Source organism: Drosophila pseudoobscura, chromosome X (assembly GCF_009870125.1).
Source record: "Drosophila pseudoobscura strain MV-25-SWS-2005 chromosome X, UCI_Dpse_MV25, whole genome shotgun sequence".
NCBI classification, from domain to species: Eukaryota; Metazoa; Arthropoda; class Insecta; order Diptera; family Drosophilidae; genus Drosophila; species Drosophila pseudoobscura.
The window spans coordinates 8,910,049-8,929,699 of record NC_046683.1 but is presented as its reverse complement, the minus strand read 5'-3'; the positions used below and the strand labels follow the sequence as shown (position 1 = coordinate 8,929,699).

Sequence of the window (19,651 nt, the reverse complement as noted above, 5' to 3'; positions counted from 1 at the left end):
CCCGCAACCCCAAAACGAAGCCCATAGATACCCATTCCACCTTCCAATCCCAGCCCCATCCCCATACCCATACCCATCCCCATCTTTTTCCTATCCCACCCGATCCGATGATCATTCATATTTTACAGAAACGAGGCAAAAATACTAACTCAACGAAGGGCTGGCTGCTGGGTTTACAATTTGCTTTAACACTAGTTTAAAGTTGCTAAGTATTCTTCTGGTATTATCTGTATTCTTTTTGGTATTCTCTCGTATTCATTTTTGGTATATGTTCCTTATCGCTTCTATATATATATGACTAGTTTTATGGCTCGGGCATACCACGGGCCTGATTAAAAAAAAAGTACAAAAAAAAACACATTACAGACCCAATGCTGCTTAAGATTCTAAGATTTCTCTTACGTTGCATTTCGTTTCGTAGTTTAAAATTGTGAAGGAAAATGTTCCGGCTGAAGGAGAAATCCTTTGGCGAGACTCCGGAACATTTTCCCCAGCTCTTGCACTGCGTCTCTCTCTCCTGCTCTATCTCCTTTCCTTCTTCTTCATTTTGCTAAGTGGTTCTGGCTTAGTTTTCTTTTTAATTTCTTTGTTTTTATTTAACTATAATACGAGTATTCTAGAGATCCATGGAGAACTCCAACAAATTCTACTAAAAGTTGATCATTTTCATTGTATGTATTTATATATATATATTTATATATATATGTGGTGTTATGTGTGCGTGTGTGTGTCAGTGTTTGGGTTAAAAAAACATTATGTACAGACAGATTCCATCCTGTGTTCGACACACTCGTATGTACTCGTATGTACAATCAGAAGCCACCGAGGCAGCCATTTCCGAGACCCATACCCATACCCATACCCACGCCCAGACCCAGACCATGACCAAGACCTTCCCCATACCCATACCCATACCCGTATCCGTACCCATACCCCTGCTCCTCGTGCTGCGTCTCCGCTGCGCGCCCCTCGCACTATAGAACCGCAGAGCCGCACCACAGAACCTGACCTCAATATGGCCTCCACACGCTGCCCCCATTGTCAGTGGGATTGTGGTGGCCGCGATGGGCAGCTAAGGCGGCCACCTGACGATTGCTGTTACCGTCCTCGATATTCCTCACCGACGCCCCGCAGTTGCCGATCAGCGTGAGGTCGCCCGGATGGGTCACCCCCCCGCCGGCCATGATGTTGTGCTGCTGGCGCACCCCCACATTGCTGATGTGATCCATCACGCTCTGGAGCTCCCCATGCACCGAGGAGTTGGGCGAGGCGTGGGCCGGCAGCGTGTGCGAGTGGAAGCCGTGGGCCGACTGATTGGCCGCCGTGTACAGCTGCGAGTAGAGTAGGCTGGCGGGCAGGACCGGGTACAGCGATCCATTGCATCCGGCCGCTGCTGCCGCAGCGCTGCCGTGTCCGCCACCCACTCCAGCCCCGCCGCCGTAGGCCGATGCCGAGGCGTGCTGCGCCTGGTTCACGATGCCCGGGAAGTTTTGATTGGCGCCGAGCATGGCGCCTGGATTGCCCACGCCCACAGCAGCGGCGGCACCCGCCGAGGAGGCACTGCCGGCGCCCGCTCCTGCCGCTCCCGCACCGCCATTGGCCGCCCCGCCGTTGGCTGCGCCGCCGCCGCCACCGGTGCCGCTGCCCAGGTTGGGGGTGTTCGTTGAGAGCAGATCCTCCTGCACCGGCGACTCGGCCTGGGAGCTGTCGCTCAGGCTGCGCGGCCCGTTCTGGCTGGAGTGGACGTTGTAGTCGTTGCTGGCATTGGTGTGGTAGCGCGGCACCAGGATCGAGTTGCCGCCGGCTCCGCCGCTGCCAGCTCCCCCAGCGCCAGTGCCGCCGGTGCCAGCACTGCCGGCACTCGCTCCGTTCACGGTCGAGGAGATGGACGTTTGCCCGGTGGCGCCCAGGAGGCTGTGGTGCGTCATCTGGCCGCTGGTGGAGCCCACGAGGCTGCTCAGATGCTGGTCCAGATCACTGGCCGTCGAATCGGGTAGCACTAAAAAGGAAAATCAGAATAAGGCAAAGAGGAACATTAATCATTTATCATGAATAGAATCTCAACGAAACTCCATCAACGAGGCCGCTAAAAGGGTGTGCAATAAAGTCATAAAATGCCACTTACTTGGCACACAGTCGCGATTGGTGGCGCCGCCAAAGTCCTGATTGTTGCTCTGATCGTTCGAGGAGCAGGTGAATCCCAGCGCCGGATTGTTGAACTGTGCCGATGTGGGGGTGGTGCACGAGGAGAGCCCGCTGCTGGCCAAGTACGGGGAGTAGGCAGATGCTGCGGATCCATAGCCCCAGTGCGTGTTGCTGGCACCTAAACCAAATTGGGACACATCTTTGTTGTTGGTATTTATATGGTATTTTTTTGGAATATTCAATGAGTGAATGAAAAGAAAGCGATAGAAGCGACTGATGAATGATGAATGAATGGCAAGCGAAATAAACAATGGAAATAATTCACGAAAAGCAACAAATGTTTAGATTTATAATACGATTTTTTGCTTATTATTTTGTAGTGATTTTTGTGGCTGCGATAGTCCCAAGAAAAGTACCAAAATAAAGGATAATAAATATGTGTATTCCTATATTAGAAACCAAATTGATGTGGCCAAAATGAACATCTGACGAACCCTCTGGCCACCTATCCAAAATGTATCGCTCATGTGGGTCGCTAATTGGAGGTCTGCCCCCCGCCATTACCCCCACCATTTCCCAGCCATCGGTGCTCATTATGCGGGACCTTTTACCACCGATTTGGCCATTTTGCAGAGATACGAGAAAAAATTACAAGCAAATCAATTGAATGGTCTCGGTGCCGGGCCAGTCCCAGTCCCAGTCCCTGTCTCTGACCCTCGGAAAACGTTCAGCAATTCGCAATAGAGGACACCGCGCCGCACAGAACAGGGGGGCAGTGGGGTTTAAACAGAAGCCGAAAGAGACAGCCAACGAGAGGGAGGCAGAGAGAGAGAGAGAGAGAGAGAGATGGGGCCAACATTTTGCGGGTCTCCGGGACCCATGCACAGATAATTAGGCTTAATTAATAGCCCATTCGGAAATTATTAATTAGTTTTTATAGGCGACGGGCGCATTTTCGTAGCCGGATATTGATTTTGTGGTGGCTTTATTAATGCTATTGGCTTAAATGTTTCTACCTCCATTAATTACGTGGCTTTTTGTGCACAATTTTTCGTTGCTTTTGCTGTTGTTGTGGGATGTGGGATGTGGGCTACGGCTTCACGGTAAATGTGTGTATCTCCGTCTGTGTGTGCGTATCTATAGGGGAGTGCCTGTGCTCGTTGTGTGTGTGCCTGTGTGTGTGTGTGTGTGTGTCCGCTTGTTTGTTGTCACACTGATTGACTTTATTTGAGCACATTTTTTGGGCTCTGAATTATTAACAATAAAATGGCCATAGGCTCGGGATAAACGCAGACCGTTTTATCATTAGAGAAAGGTAAGGATATGGTTCCAAGGATTAAACAGCCAACCAGGAGTATTTTCCAACTCAGAATTTCATACACATGGATCTATCAGATGGTATTAGAGGATTAGAGATGCCTATATCATGAATGAAACCATTCCATCAATATATACGAGTATATCCAGCTGTAGACCTTCCCCTTACTGTTTCTGTGCCTTCATTTCGAGGCATACAATTTCCTGATTATTTTTTTTCGAAATTAATAAAATATATGCCAGTAATTAAGTCAAGCAGCGACTGTCAATAAAATTTGTTAATAAATAATTCAGAATATTTTGCTTTTTGCATATTTACAATTAATTTATGGGTAATCAGTATCAACAGACGCTTTCAGTAATCATTATTTACTTGTCTGTGTTATCCACGCATTTGTATGTATGTACATACATACAATACATGGCTTACACATATGTACACATTATATAATGGCTTCTGTAGGTAGTATCTGTGTGTGCTTGTCTGCATTCGTGTGTGTGTGTGTGTGTGGCTTGCCTTTTACCTCGGCCAAATGTCAGAATCCTGTAAATCGCGCAATTTGCATTTTGATTTGTGCACTGGGCTAGACGGTTAAATATTGGACAGACCCCGAGGGCTTGGGGGGCGGAGATGATTGAATCGGGGATTCAGCCATGGGGCTGAAAGGGGGTGGGTGGGGGGCGACAGGGTATGATATGTGAAGGCAAGCTCAGATTGGCAGGCAATTTGCGCATTGATTGAGTTGCATTTTATATTTATGGGTAATTTTTATTTATTTTACTTGGTCGCTTTTTTCGCGTTCACCGGAATGGTTTTGGTCAGTGGCGGTAATGAAAGATAAGTGGTCACAAGTAGTGTTGGTAAATTTGACAGAAAACCAATTAAAGGCTGATAAAAATGTAATGAGAGGGCCGTCGGACTCCAGAGGGTGGTGCCAGAGAAGAGCCGCAGGAAATTTGAGAAATTTCCGAGCTTTAAAGAACGCTGGTTCCATAAATTGATTGCATTTTGCAAATTTCTTAAACTCGTAACTAAAAAACTTGTAATTTATGAAATACCTATTCAGTATCCATTCAGGAACATTTCTTTCATTGGAGGTGGAGCTCTTCCGATGCGAAATTACTCAATTAATTTTTCTGCTTTTTATTCCTGCTTGATTTTAGCGAATTTTTTAAACACTTTGTCTATGGCCTTTTTATGCTTTAATATCATTAATGTGTTAATTTTATTATTCTCTCTCCCCCCCCCCCCCCCCCCCCCTTTTTTATGTGTGTGTGTTTTTTTTTAATAGCATCAAACTCTAAAGAGGAAATCATTTTTGTCGTTTCTGATGGTTTTTTGTTTTTATTGTTGTTGTTGTTGCTGTTGTTGGTGTTGTGCCCGGAGCAGATAGTTTGCCCCGCAGCTGCGGGGAATGGACAATGTCTAGTACGGTTTTTGTTGCTCGTGTTGCTGTTGTTGTAATGCAATTAATTGTCAATTTAAATTGAAACATCAAATTTAATATAAATGCATTTTAAAATGTACAATTAAATTTATTTCACCTACGCAGCACCATAAACAACAGCAAAATAACCAGAAAAAGCGTGTCGCCCACAAGATTAATTATTGATTTTATTTGAAATGCCCTATCCACAGGGGAGAGAAGGGGGCTGTAAGGTTCTGTAAACGTAAATAATGTAAACATATCTGATCTGAATCATACTACTCCGATTATATTTCCCAGGGTATCCAAGGGTCTTTTCTTCCACTCATGGCTTAGGGATTGTCCCGTCAGAATGGTTTATATTCGCCTGGATAAATGCATTTAAATATATATTTGACTGCCGCAGAAAAAATTGTTTTGTAGTTTGGTATTTTTTTCCATTGCAATCATAATTTGTATGCGAAGCTCTGATTTGCGCACACGGATACGAAAACAACAACTCACACACACAGATACAAATAGGCAGACAGTTTTTTAGGCTTTGACTTTTTTGCCATACGCTCTCTCGTCCCCTCCAGTACTCGCCAGTACTGGCTGCTGTCAGTGTCCGTCCGTCCGTCTGTCTCCCTGTCGCTGTATGTGATTGTGTGTTGACCAACGTTTATTTGTTTGTATAGTAAACTTTTGGTTAAATAAAGTGGCCAACAGTTTAACAACAACTCATACACACCGACACCGACTGACACACCCACTTATCCGGAGCGACAAAAAAAAATCCTTTATGGCAAGGTGACCCACAATTTTACCACATTCAAATGGTTGCCCAGCGGCAACAACAAAAACAGCAACCATATAAAAAGTATTTTTTTTTTGTCGTCCTCTTTAATTTGTTATGTTATTTTTACTCATTAACACATGAGTCACACTTGGGCCTGTGTGCGGTGCGGTGCGGTGCGAGGGAATGAAATATTTTTTAGCAAACATTTGTTGTCCACTTTTTGTGGCCATTTACTGAAAGCGTTCATTGACTGATACTCGTATGGGAATAAAGCTCAAAACAATCTTTTCCGCAGAATAGAGTATTTCTTTTGAATGGTGAGTACAACCCAAAGGTGTGGGACGTTCTTTAGAGGCTTTGAAAAGAGAACGATTTGCCAGCTATGTAAACCCAAAATTCTTCATCAAAATTGTAATCAAATTTCGTTCATTACTATATATGTATCTCTTTAGTGCGAATAAATTTTGTTTTATATCACATTTTTGGGGGCCTGCAATGTGAATGGCTTGGCTGCCTAATCGGTTTTTTGTGTGATTTTTTGTGGTTGCATTTGTGGGTGCACCACATGTCCAAAACCGAAGCAAACCACTTCGTATCCTCATCCAAAATTTAACTTTTGCTTTTACTTTTACTTTTGTTTGTGTTTTTGTTTTTGTTTTTGCTCTGCGGTTACCGATTTGAAGTCCAACAAAAAAAATTATACAAAATCATATTCCACAAAATTGAAGAAAAACCATAGAAGGAAGAGATTGCGGTGGATGGTAGATGGTAGATGGTGGTTGGTGGATGGTGGATGATAGTTAAATACTTACTCTGACAGTTGCCAATGGGCGGCATACGGAATCCGGATAGGGGATCCGTTGAGAAGTGGAATGGTCGCTGGCCGAAGGCAAAGTGGAACTGCTGTTGTTGTCCTAAAAGGGATAGCACTAAGTTTTTTTCAGTTTTAATTATCTGTCCTTAACTAAATGGTTTTATTGCATTTGTCTGTGTTTCTTTGTATGTGTGTGTGGGCTTGTGTCCTTCTGTTAAAGTGTAAATGTGAGAGAAACTTAAGTGTCAAGCACTTGATGAATGGAAAACTGTAGCGTTTGATTCACTTAAGATGTAGAAATGGTTATGGCATGGCTCCTCCTAGACCTCCCTTCAACCACCCTTTATGATTCTGCCAGTGCCTCCTCTTAGCCCCCTGAAACCCCATGTTTTTAACCCCTTTTTGCACTAAACTATTGACAAAAGGCTCTCTCTGTGTGTGTGTATGCGAAATGACAATGGCCCCAAAAAACTTTGCCCCGGCAAGTAGCCCGGAGACATTTACCACTATAACTCTCCGGTCCTCTGGTCTATTTCGACGACCTCCAACCTTCCTCTCTGAAACAGGAGTTGCAGTTATCTGGCAGATTGTATTCATTATAAAATAATAACCTTTTGTCTGATGTTGTCTGCTGAAGAGGCAGCTTAAAACCCCCAACAACAAGCCATGTGTGTGTCCATGTCTGTGTCTAGGGCTCTATGTATTTGTATCTGTGTGAATACCGCAGAAAACGGTCTCCCTCTCTCTCTCTCTCCTTCTCTCTTTGTCTCTGTCTCTTGGAATATAACCCGTCTGGCTCTGGGGCCATATAAATCATTTCATGGATCCGAATTTGTTGCTCTATTCGTATTCGTATTCGTATTCGGACCGAAGCCAGATTACACAGACCAGCAAAACTTTTGTCCTCTGTCTGAGCCGAGTAGCGCAGCGCGTTGATGGCCCCAAAACATATGCAAAGTAAAATATTTGCATCCTTATAAATATGTATGGGTAGAATGGGATACTGCTCTTGTATGTGGCATGTATATAGGAGTGATAGAGAGAGAGAGAGTGAGAGAGTGAGAGAGGAAGAGTCTGATAGAGCTGTCTAATGAATATTCCTTAAAGAAAATGGCAATTTGCTGAGAGATGAGAAAGTGTAAAGCAAGGTATTACGAACAAAACTTTATCTCCAACAGGGAAAGAGAAAGGTACAGTTGGGAAAGTGAGTAAGTGAGTAAGTGATAGCCAAGAAATACGACTATTTCCCCCATGACTCAATCAGAGATGAGCGGAGAGTTGTTCAAGTTTCACATTGGAGAGTTTTCAAATTAAGTTTTCAGAGTGAACAAACTGTGGCTCATATCGTAGAAATCTGCCTCAAATTTAGTGGATATCTATAAAGGGCAACAGATGATAGTGTTGCACTGCACGAATTTCGATGTCGCCCCAAAAGAGTGCCATCTCTGGCCGAGCTAAACTTTAATGAAATCTCTATCCATATGCAGGAGCTAAGACCTCAACTTGAGCCCCCAATTACTCCCAGTCAGTGGTACTCTGAGCCTGTGTCTCTGCCTCTGTGTCCGCCTCTCTGTATCTCGCTCTCTCTCTCTCTCTCTCTGTTTGGGTTGCCTGCTGACTGCTGCCTGCAGCTGCAAGGACAATTTATCTATTTGGCAACTAATAAATTGTTATGCATTGTCCTGCAAATGAAATACAGTTATCTGCCTGCACAGGGAAGGAGAGGAATCGAGAAGTGGAGAAGGAGCCCTGCCAGAACGCTCTATGGCCGAGGCTCTTTGCATACTTACTTGTCTTGGAGCGGGGCTCGCGTGGCCCGTCGACAGTCACTTTGATCGCCTTGTTGTAGGTGGCTATATGCGGTGGATTCGTTGACACGGTGATGGTGAGCGTGAAGCTTTTCCCTGCAAAAATCAACAACAAAATTTATAAGAAAAGAAAACAAGCGGCAAACAAATTTATGGGTTCTTTTCATGGCTTCAGCTAATGGGCGTCTGACATGCAAATCAATAATGTTTTTCGGTTTTTTGGGGTATTGTCACATCGTAAAAATGTTGGTCATAAAATTGCAATGTGTTGGTTGGTTGTAGAGGGTAGAGAGATAGTAAATTATTGTTATTTTAAGGAGTCTTTAGGGGCCTAGATCAAAATTAGTCTACCACGTAGCTTAAATACAGCTATCACTAGTGCCACATTCTTTATAGATATATTGAAAGGAACAGCATTTGCCCTTTTAATAATCCAAATTCGAATGCGCTTTTCAGGACTGATTTAGCAGAGTTTTACACAAAGTTTTCTCTATTTTTTATCTGCTTGGGATATCTACTTTTCAGGGCAGAGCATTTTCGTGTGTAACACCATTTGGTGTTGCATATTTGCGTATGCATGGATCATCGAAAAAGCTGCCAGGCCATTTTCAAAAAAATTTAAAAGTATATCGGTTTTCTCTATGGGCGAATTGAGATCAACTAAGCACCGACTGAGTCGAAGGCAAAGTGTTGTGCTTTTGTCCTGCCACACGGTGCGTATACGTTATGTTTAGACTAGAAACTGTTGAGAATACCAAGACCCCGTTAGTCATCTGTGCTAGATAGGGCTCTCGTAGATATATATATATATAAATGTATATACGATATACCATACATATTGTGCGGGATATGCAGTCTTGCGGTCTTTAGTTTGACCAATTAATCAATTAATATACAAAATTCTGTTCGAATAGGACGGATATTGCATACAAATTCTCAATGAATTTCCTTCGTTCCTTATTTTATTTTTTGTCCAAGTGCCCTGGCACTAGACCAAAGACTTATTCTCCGTCGATCGTTAAAAAGTCAGCACTTTTTTTAAATGCAATATTTAATTCCTATTCTACTATTGTCGTTTTAGCTTGTTTTTGTTATGTTCGCTCATTATTTTCCCCCGTACTTGCCACTGCAGAACACCTGTGACACCACAAATAACGTTTTTTCCTTAACTTGATGCCCCGCACACTCGCCTCACATCTAAAATAAAGAATTAATTACAATTTAAACCGATTTTAGTCTGTCAACAAAAAGGCCTCTCGCTCCTGTTCTGCCGCCCTCTCACATGTGAATGTTCTGCAAACAAGTTTCCTTCTTTTACCAAGATTTATTTCATTTGGGCCGCAGTTTTCTTTTAATTAACTTGCTTCACTCCTCGTCTCCCCATCCATTTTTTTGGGGCACGCCTTTTGTGTCATTGTCAAGTGTTGCCAGGCCCACGCGGAGACACGCTCTGGCCGCACTCTTTGTCGCCAGCCCGACTCCGTTCCGGGATTCAATTAAAAGCATTTCGGGCTCCTTGAGATGCTGCCACTTCTTCCATTTCCTGTCTTGTCTATGACAACGCGGAGTAGAGCAGTGGGGGAAATGATCTGTGGATCTGTGAATCTGTGAATCTGTGAGCCTGTGGAGTGGGGTTTGCTTTTTAAGTTGACAAACAAAGCGTAAATCATTTCGACACATACAAATAAACCGCCGACGCCCACACACACACACACATACGAGGAGTATTCGAACAGATACACACAGACACAGCCCCTGACACAGAGGCAATGGCTTACACATGTTCCCTGGCACACTCCACTGGGCCCTCCCCGCCCTCCTCCATTGTCTTCCTCGGTTTATGTCTTGGGCGGGCCACCGCCACCTTCAACCTTCCTGCATAAAAAATGAATTGGGAGTCCTTCTCGGGCCGTCTCGAGGGGCGGTGAAATGAGAAAACACTTTTGTGTTTACTGCCATCAAGTGCAGTTCATTGTTGCGCAATTCTTTGCCACTTTCGATGGGTTTGGCCCTGGGAAACCGACAGTAAGGAATGCGGGGTAGGGGAGTGATATAATCGATCGTTTAAGAGAGACAAAGAAATGTATCTTTAATTCGATTTCTGATTTTAAACATGGGAAATAATTCAAAGCCTGTTACTGAAAGGCCTTGAAAGGCGTGTATAAAAATGTAATATATATATAGGATATCTTTCAATTTAGAAAATGCCTTCAATTTTTGAGTATTTTTGGAATAAAAAGAATATATATGCTTCTGTAAAAAGCAAGGATAGGAATTATGACAGTTTTCTTTCTTTCTTTCCGTTTATCCGGAAGATAAAATCGTTTTATGGTTCCCCAAATCTGTACATATTTGATTTCTAAGTAGATTTCACTTAACCCAGCCTTTGACCCCTGACCCAATTTCAACGATGCCTAATCCTGCGACCTGTCCCACCGCCAGAACACATTCATCTTAATCCCGACCCCCACACGCCTCCCACTCCCCCACAGACTCCGACAAATAGAAACATCAACACTTGAGGAGCAGAACACTTCCGTTTGTTGCGACATTTAAAATCAAATCCTGTTGACAAATAACTTGAAATCCCTGCTTGGCAAATCCTTGGCAATTTGCCGAGGCACAGGCGTCATAAATCAATTTGGGGGTAATGAAAGCACACACACACACACACCCACACACGTGTAGCTGGTTGGGGGCTGTCGTTCGTAGAGGTATGCTGACAGGCGACAAATACATATATGAGTATGGATAAGGGGTAGGCTGTGCCATAAGACACACACACACACACACCGATCACATCTGTCAATACTTGTGGCCGTGTCACAAATCACCAAGAAACAACAACGAACCCCCAAGACATACCACCCCACCTCCAACCTGTTTCCTGTTTCCGTCGATGCTGTTTCTCTTCCCCCACCACATAATCGGTGTGGGGCCTACGTTATTCAATTTACGGATTATTTGCAATTAAAATTTTTGCTCCATATTTCCCCCAAAAGCAACCTTTTGCACAAATATTTGTTCAGGTTGGCAAACATTCATTTGATGGCTGGAAAGAGATACAACCTCGAGTGCGTAATACTACTCTTAAAATCCCAACCAAGTATCGGGTATCTTTTCGGCGATTTACCTGACTGAAGTCTCTGAAGCCAAACACTAAGCTCTTAAATGCTTTTCAAGTCAGCCAACAAGTCGGTTCAACACGAAAAGAAAATCATTTTGCGGCTTCTTTGGTTTTCATCTTCTGCTGTTTTCTGCTGTTTTCTTTTATTTTCTTTTGTTTTTTTTTTCACATTTGTTTGCCTGTTGATTTCTTGTGTGTATTTACCTGAAGAAAATGTGTTCAGATGATTGATTGTGGAAAATTGTGTTGTCATGAAGCTGGGGAGAGTGCCACGGATATTGATTTTATTAAATCCATTATGGTTTGCCTCTGAAGATTTGTTTTTTATCCGGAGCTATAAGACCAGATGCCATAAAGCCCGAGTCTAGCCTTTGGTGGCAGGTGCCATAGAGCTCTGCTAGATACAGGTTTCTTAATTATTGGCCAACCCATGAAGACTCTCCTTTCCGTGTGAATAATTTGAAATTACCTTTCAACGCAATCCAATCCCATACAATCCTTTGTGTGCCCCACACTGCAGCCCATCAGCCCATCATAATTCTAAATTGCACCATTGTCTGCCTTCTGCCTACTGCCTGTTGCTTGCCCCCTACCCCAATCTCCCCCCGACCGAATCTGCCTCACACAATTGCCAACTTTTTGCACGAGAACAAAATGCTGAGGAACAAAAAAAAAAAAGAAAAATAAGTCGAGGCAAGAAGACATAAATAGAAAAAGAAAAGCCAACGGCAAATTGTGCACAATTTGCCATGACTCCCCCACTGGCTCCCCCACCGGCTCCCTGGCTGAGTTAAGACAGGCGTGTCCTTTTCACAGGATAAGGTGTCAGTGGCTGGCAAAAGTTTCCCTTTTTTTTCGGCAGCTGCTTTGTCGTGCTGTCGGCCCTCTTTCTTTGCCTTTTTAACGCCTCGACTTTTGCCAGGCATTTATCTTTGGGTGGGTTGCGGGAATTGGGTCTGGTATTGGGGTCGGCTCGGGTCGCTCCCACAGTGTCTTTTGTCCCCAATGTTCGGGTAGCAAATCTGTTTGTCTTAGGGAGTCTTGGGTCTTGGAGTTCTTGGCTCAGTTCATTTTGCGGCTGTTTTGGGGCCGTCTTAAATGGCTCAAGAATTGTGTAAATAAAAACCTCAAGCGAGGGCGCGGGGGGCTCGGCTAACTTCTGCTCTCGATTAGGCGGAAATGTTTTTCCATTGGATTTTCTCTCTGTTTCGCGTATGTTCTGCTGAGCGATTTATTGACGCACAGCCAAAAAAAAGCAGGGAGAGGGGCTCGTAACAGGCGGCAACTGGCACCGAAGGGAGCTTTCCCCTCCACCACCTGCCCACAATCAAATTCCCCATCATCATCGTCGTTGTGGTGGTGGTGTGGCAGTGGGTGTGGGTGTGGCAGTGTGCGTGCATGTGCATGGCACTTTGCTAATTAAAAGTGTAGCCTAACGCAGGGCGCTGAGCCCCCAAATAAATCGATGGCCGGGTAATTAAATTGCATGACAGACCCAGACCCTGACCCGAGTCCCTAGTCCCGATTCCCGAGCCCCGAGGTCTAGCTAATGTACTGTTGCACTATGCATTTGTTATTGTAATTAGACGGAAGCAACAGCAGGAGCAGAGCCAGCACCAGACCAAACAAAATGGCGTCCCCAGTCGCGTCAAATCGCGTAAATCACTCAAACGCCTAATTGGTGCAGGGAAGAGCTGAAGATTCGATTGAAATTATGCCCGCACCCATAGGAGGCCTAGTGAAAGGAAAACCATAGGCCAAAGGCCACAAAATGGGAAAGCCCAGAAGGGGGAGTAGGCAAAGATGGATGCAAGATGATGAATATATGGTCTCATGCGTCCTGTCGGGCATGGGAATGGGAATGGGAAATTTACAATTAAAACGCCTCAATGCGGGAAATGAAGTTTGGGGAAACTGGTGAGCGGAGTTGGGATTTGGATATGGAAATGGAAATGGAGCAAGCACGCTGGGAAAATGTGAAATACAAGTGAGAAAGCTGGGATGGGAGATGGAAGATGGAAGAGAGGAAAACGAATGACACAAAGTATGAGAGAGGGCAAACTGATGGACAAAAGCCCACAGAGTGAAGAGAAGGAGTGACTGATAGACGTGGACACATATCCATTCGGCATTGGCCGAATGATGACAATGAATGAATCGCAGACATCCATTCGCTGCGCCCCTGCACCTCCACCAAAAACCCCCCCTCTGAGCGCCTCCCAATCTCCGCTGACATCCTCTCTGGTTGAGGCTTTGGTTTTTGCGGTTCTACCGCAGCGGATGCGTAAGCCCATCATCGCCCATCGGCCACCGCCCCCGCTGCATTCCCACCATTTCTTGGCCTCCTGAAATGGCCAACGTTCTAGTCTTGCACCCACTGTGCCCGTTGCTCGGCATTTGCTGATTGTTCAAGTGATTAATGGATACCACGAAAGAGTCTTTAAAAGGGGAACAATATGTGCGCAACTGGAGGAAAGAACTTCTTCAGAATTCCAGGATACTACGAAAATGATTCAGGCGATTTAATATTGGAATTACTCCGCAATGAAGCCCACATTAATTCGGTGCTTTGTGGGCTCTCCTTAGGCTCAATCCATTCTCTACACTTCCGGCTTTCAGTTCACTTCAGTTCCATTCCATTCTGACAGTTTATTAAACACTTTAAGACAAAGCACCAACCCACAAAAAAAGGCGGAACAAAAATAAAATGGAGCAGAGGAATCCGCTTGTATTCTATGAATGGAAGCGATGGCGACCACTGATGAACTGCTGACAATTTGTGCAGCGCTTAACAAGCGGTTAAAAGGATACAAAAGGCTGTCGAGCACAAAAACCAACAACTGACAACAGAAAGCACAAAAAAAAGAAGGAAGAAAATGAACCGAAAAAAAGATGACAGCAATGCAAAAAGTGCCCCGGAATAATACAAAAGCGAGTCGAGCACACCAGGGGGGCCACAGAGCAACAGGAACTGAAGCAAGAGCCAAAGCAGGAGCAGGAGCTGGCAAAAGTTTTGCCACTCGGCGAACTCGACGCGACTCTGGGCGATAATTGAACAAATTGTTTCGAGTGCAGTCAAGGGGTTGGGTTGGGTTGAGTTTGGTTTGGCAGGCACAGGGTTGGGCGGTCCTCAAGTGCTGACAAGGGCCAATAAGAGGCGCCACTTGGCGAAAAAACTTTTGCGTCCTTGCGTAAAGAGCAGAGATTAACTGTAAACTGTAGATGGAAGAGGCGTTCTCTGGAAGGGGACATCCCTCAGAGATTAATGTAGCTAGAGACAGAGGTTGCAGTGGTCACAAGATACAGATTTTTCGAGCAGCTCTTAGCCGATCCAAGCATGAAAGGATGATGGGGAGTAAGGATATCCATTGATCTAAAAGAGAGTAGCATATTTGCTGTAGGAGCTAGATTTGTAAAATCAAAGCTGATCTGATCCTCAACGAATCGATGCGATTAGGGACAGAAGGAGAAACACAGGAACAGGCACAGGGAGAGGGACATTGAATGTACATAAGAACTTAATACATAATACTAACCTCTGCCACTCCTGCCCACAAACCGGAGATCATTGAACTTGGCCACCTGGTTCTTCATCACCGCCGTGCAGTTGCGCAGCTCGGCGCAGTAGTTCTCATCGTTGCCGGCCCGCACCGTGACCATGGTGCCGTCCATGATATCGCCCAGCGACACTACCTTGAAGGCCACCGGCAGTGTCTTGTTGGACCGCCAGTGCGGCGGTAGGACGGTGCAGACGAACAGCGGACTGCTCGTGCGGATCAGCTCGCCGGGGTGTTCGGTGAGGAAGTCACCGAGGGTCCGTTCCGCCAGGATGTCCGAGGTCATTTTCGTGTATGCCTCGTTCAATAATTGGGCGGGTGTGGGTGGTGTGTTCTGCTCCGTGTTGTTGTTGTTGGTGTTGGTGTTGTTGGTGCCATTGGTGTTACTCGTGTTGTTGTTCGTTGTTGAACTGTTATTGTTGTTGTTTGTTGTTGAATTGTTGTTGTTGTTTGTTGTAGAATTGTTGTTGTTGTTGTTGGCATTGGATGCCGTCGAATTGGTGGTGGTTGTTGTTAGATGCATTTTGTAGTTGTTGTTGGTGTTGCTGTTGGGGCTGTTAAAGTGATTGTTGTTGCTGTTGCTATTGGTGTTATTAAAGTGGTTGTTGTGATTATAGTGTTGGTGTAACTGCTGCTGCGGCTGCTGTTGCAAGTGGTGCTGCTGCGGCTGCGGCTGTTCTGGATGTGGATGTGGATGTGGCTGCTGCTGCTCAAACTGCTCCAGTTGCCCCTGAGCGTGAGCCTGCACTTTTTTTAATCGCACAATTTTGTCTTCTGTTAATCGCACCGTCGGTTGGAATTCAAGCAAATTGCCTTTTGAAGACCGTGGATAGTGCTGCAAGAATATAAAGAAGAGATTAAGACGGAATAGCAACATATACATAGTCCCCACAGATCCCCATAGGATCAACAAAATATAACATTATAAGGGTCTTTAAGGCCTTGAGGGTCATATATATTTTGTTAAATATTGGTTGAAAATTTGTCAGTGCATGGTAGGCTACATAGATCGCACATTTTCTTTAAATTTTCAACAAAATAAAATCAATTCATCTCCGAAAAGCAGTCGTTACAATAAACTTCTACAGCTTTGAGGGCAAAGCACATCACATCACAGTACAGCACAGCACAGAAAACACAAAATAAAATCGAAAATTGAATAAAATATTCCACACTAACATGGACTCCTACAAAACATCTCTGGTGGCTATTGGCGACTATGCTGGAAAGGTCCTGGCCATGGCGCAGGAGCATTCCACTACTCTGGAGTGGGGAGCAGCTGTGATCTTTCTAATCTGCATTCTCTTCGTTTTGATGTCCTGCCGTGGCCGTAACCAAAAGCCGATGCCCCGTCACCGATACAATCTAAGGGACACCCCGGCACGCAACGCCCGCCGAAGTTTGTAGTTGTAATACGGTTTTTTCGTTAACACTTAATTACGAGTACACTTAAATTGACTAAATTTGTTTCGAGAACAGAAACAGTGCATAGGAACCACAGAGGACAGTACCACCACAGCCTTGGCCTTTTATTATTGAAAATTATTACACTAAACAATGATTGTTTTGACATTTTGGAATTGTACTCAAACATTTAACATTATAATTAAACAAGCACTTCTTAGTATATATGTAAGTGTATTGTAAAAGGGGAAGATGTTGGGGGGTATATTGGAAAATTCAAGGATGAGGAAGTGATCTACTCATTCAGGCCTATCGGTTAAATTCACAATGAGTGAATGTCAAGAGGGATCTAAACCAATTGATCCAATGACAAAAACACTTAAAGATCTAGCAACGTACGGGAGAGAGAGAGAGAGAGACTAAGACAGTCAATGCGTGTGGAGTCTCCAAGTTGATTAGGTCATCAATCGCCCTGATGCGAATCCATCCCGAGCAACTTCATTTCAACTTGTCGTGTCGCATGCCATAAAATTTGCGAGCCAACCCAGGTTAATGTCTTTAAATCACTGTACCAAAATGGCATATTACATGGTCACCAAACCAGAGGCAGAAGCAGAAGCCCAGTTCCAGTTCCAGGTCCAGAGCCAAACTGCAGGTCAATGCAGGCCAGGCATGCCCTGGGTATGGCAACCATAAACACAAATCAATTGTCAACCACTCGACGGGGACGGCTTCAGACGGCTCTCTCGGTTTGGAACAGGACGCGGACGAGCACCAGGAAGACTACGAGGACGAGGCACTTGGAATGGGATTAGAGGTGTGTGTGTGTGTGTGTGTGTGGACTGAGGACAGGGACTGGGACTGGGACTGGGACAGGGTGCAGCGGAACGCAATTTGCGTTGCACTTTTCAATTTCCTGCAAAGGACTTCATTGCTCTCCTCGGCATATACAAATACATACACATGTATGTGTGCTTGTGTGTGCGGGAGTGAAGTGTGGAAATGTCCTGGCATGCAGCACTATCCAAACGAAACGCAAATCTAGTCGACATCCGCGCTGGTTGCGATGCGGGATGCGTTTGTGCCTCATGTGTGGGTTCTCGGGGTGGGTGTGTGTGTGTGGCATGTGGCACATGTGGGTAGTGGCACGCAGCACGCAGCACCAGCAGCAGCACCCCGGACAAGGGACACGTCACCCCGTAACCAGTGTCAAAATGATTGTGGACTCACGGGTGAGAATTTGTGGTTTGATACTTGCATATTTTGTCACTTGTCGACATGCTGGACGCATGTCCCGAAGTGCAAAGGAGAAAGGCAGCTGCAGATGCCACAAAAAGAGAGAGACAGCCGGATATACAGGTGGATCAAAAGCAGTAAATGGAGCCCCAGATACAGATACTCATAGGAACTGAAGATTAACCTGGAGACACAGACATAGACACAGATACAAAGTAATGCCTCTGGTGGTTGGGGAAGATTGACCCGACCGCATACGCTGTTGTTCTTTTGGCTAAATGATTCCTCACAGAACAACTTTAAAATTTCCTAACTGGAAATGTTTTTTGGTAACACTAATAGATGCACACCAGTGCTGTGCTCTCCACCCTCGACCCTCGACCCTGCTCAATCTCAATCTCGACCTCCTTGCCCCATGTCGTCGTTCTCCACTCGTTGTCCATTCTCGCGTACCCGCAGGGCTTCGCCCACTCCCAGACAGCGGACCCCACATTGCTGACCGATAAAAATTACTTAAAAATGCCACAGCTCATGGGTTGACTTTTGGCCAACAGCGTTGCCAACGAAAAGAAGAAAAAAGCGAACAAAACCGGGCATGAAAAGCTGTGAAAAAAGCAGAACACCAAATAACCGTGCCTGTCACACAAAAGAGAAGCAAAAGGAGTAGGAGAAAGAGGAACAAGAAGGAACAATGCCAAAGAGGAAATCGCGGCAAAAATCCAACGGAAGCCAAACGTGTCGCCGCGAATCCAGACAACACATCCCACACACACACACAGAGAGAGAGAGAGTGCAAAAGGAGAAAGGTAGGGGGAGAAAGACCGATAGAGATATGCAAATGGGTATGGGGCGTGGTGCGTGGTGCGGTGTCGTCAGTCGCCAGTCGCCAACGTCATTTGCCTTTCATTTCGTTTGCCTGCCTTTTATTGTAAATTTACTTTATAAAGGTTATTACCGAGCTCACAATAAGCGGTGAAGGGGTCGGGGTAGCAGACTGGACTCTTCATTTAAGGCAAAGATGTGGTTCCAGCCATCAGAGCCTGGTGGATCACCTTCATTTTCCCGAGCGGGCGAAGCGAGGGAGCAAAGAGCAAGCCTGGGCAAACCAGGCCAGCTTTTCTCTAGAAGAACTCGAACTAATGTTCTTTAGAGGGAAGCCCAGGAACGGCCCAACGATCGGGGTCACCAGCCACCAGTAGTTGGCCATTTTGCAGGTCATTCAACAGCTTCTACGGCCTGAACGAACGGTCAGAGTGACTGGCCATCTGACCATCCATAGAGACAATAAAAGAGAATGCGAGAAGAGCGAAAAAAATCAGCGGCAAGTGCTCGACAAACGCGCCATAATCCGCGCTTGCCGTCACCCAGAAGTTCCTGCCACTGCCACCATCACGAACCTGAGCGAACGAGTCACGCGCGGTTTGTCACCTCATTGTTGTTGCTGCTGCTGCCCCATGCGCCACTGCCTCTTGGTTCAGACTCATTTTTTGTTTTTGTTTTTTCGTTAGAAGCCCGAACCCTGGTCCGGGGTCTGGAATGGGTGGCTAAATCAAAATTCATGGTTTCTGTTAAAACGGCAACCGGGTATCGATAGACAAGGACCATGGAGGCGATGGCGATGGGTTACACGCAAGTTTAACCCTTTGATGACCTCTTCCCAGTCCTGCTCCAGCCTCCAGATGCGCGCTCCTGACCCGATCTGATCCGGACAGCACACATGTACAACATGTAAATTGTTTCAATTTGCGGCATTTGCCGTAAAGCTGCGCAATTTTCGACATGCCATAGATACACAACACACACACACGCACTGGACGTGAAGAGCCACCCTTGTGTGACAGTATCTGTGTAAGGGGTGGGGGTTTTTTTTTTCGCAGCCATAGTTTGGTATGTGTCCAGCTGTTGGGCTCCCATCGAATCCTCTCGGAATGAGTGGCAAAAAATGGGAAACCCAGATACTAAACTTGTTAAATGTTATGGCTAAATGTATATATAGAATATGTGCGTGTGTCTGTGTCTGTGCCCGTGTCTGTGTGGG

At 45.4% G+C, this 19,651-nt stretch overlaps 1 protein-coding gene across 2 annotated transcripts in view; it reads right to left on the bottom strand.

Annotated features, from left to right (window-relative positions):
• Nucleotides 1-734: 734 nt before the first annotated feature.
• Nucleotides 735-19,651, bottom strand: part of RunxA (Runt related A) — a 37,301-nt gene continuing 18,384 nt past the window's right edge. Inside the window, exons 2-6 of one of the 2 annotated variants that reach the window (XM_033383909.1) lie at nucleotides 14,953-15,808; nucleotides 8,272-8,385; nucleotides 6,480-6,596; nucleotides 2,126-2,323; nucleotides 735-1,999 (exon numbers count right to left, since the gene is read on the bottom strand). In XM_033383909.1, coding sequence (XP_033239800.1) covers nucleotides 1,011-1,999; nucleotides 2,126-2,323; nucleotides 6,480-6,596; nucleotides 8,272-8,385; nucleotides 14,953-15,496 — 1,962 coding nt within the window. In that variant the 5' untranslated portion in view covers nucleotides 15,497-15,808 and the 3' untranslated portion in view covers nucleotides 735-1,010. The remainder of the gene's footprint in view (nucleotides 2,000-2,125; nucleotides 2,324-6,479; nucleotides 6,597-8,271; nucleotides 8,386-14,952; nucleotides 15,809-19,651) is intronic. The other variant, XM_002134285.3, reaches the window with a different exon arrangement.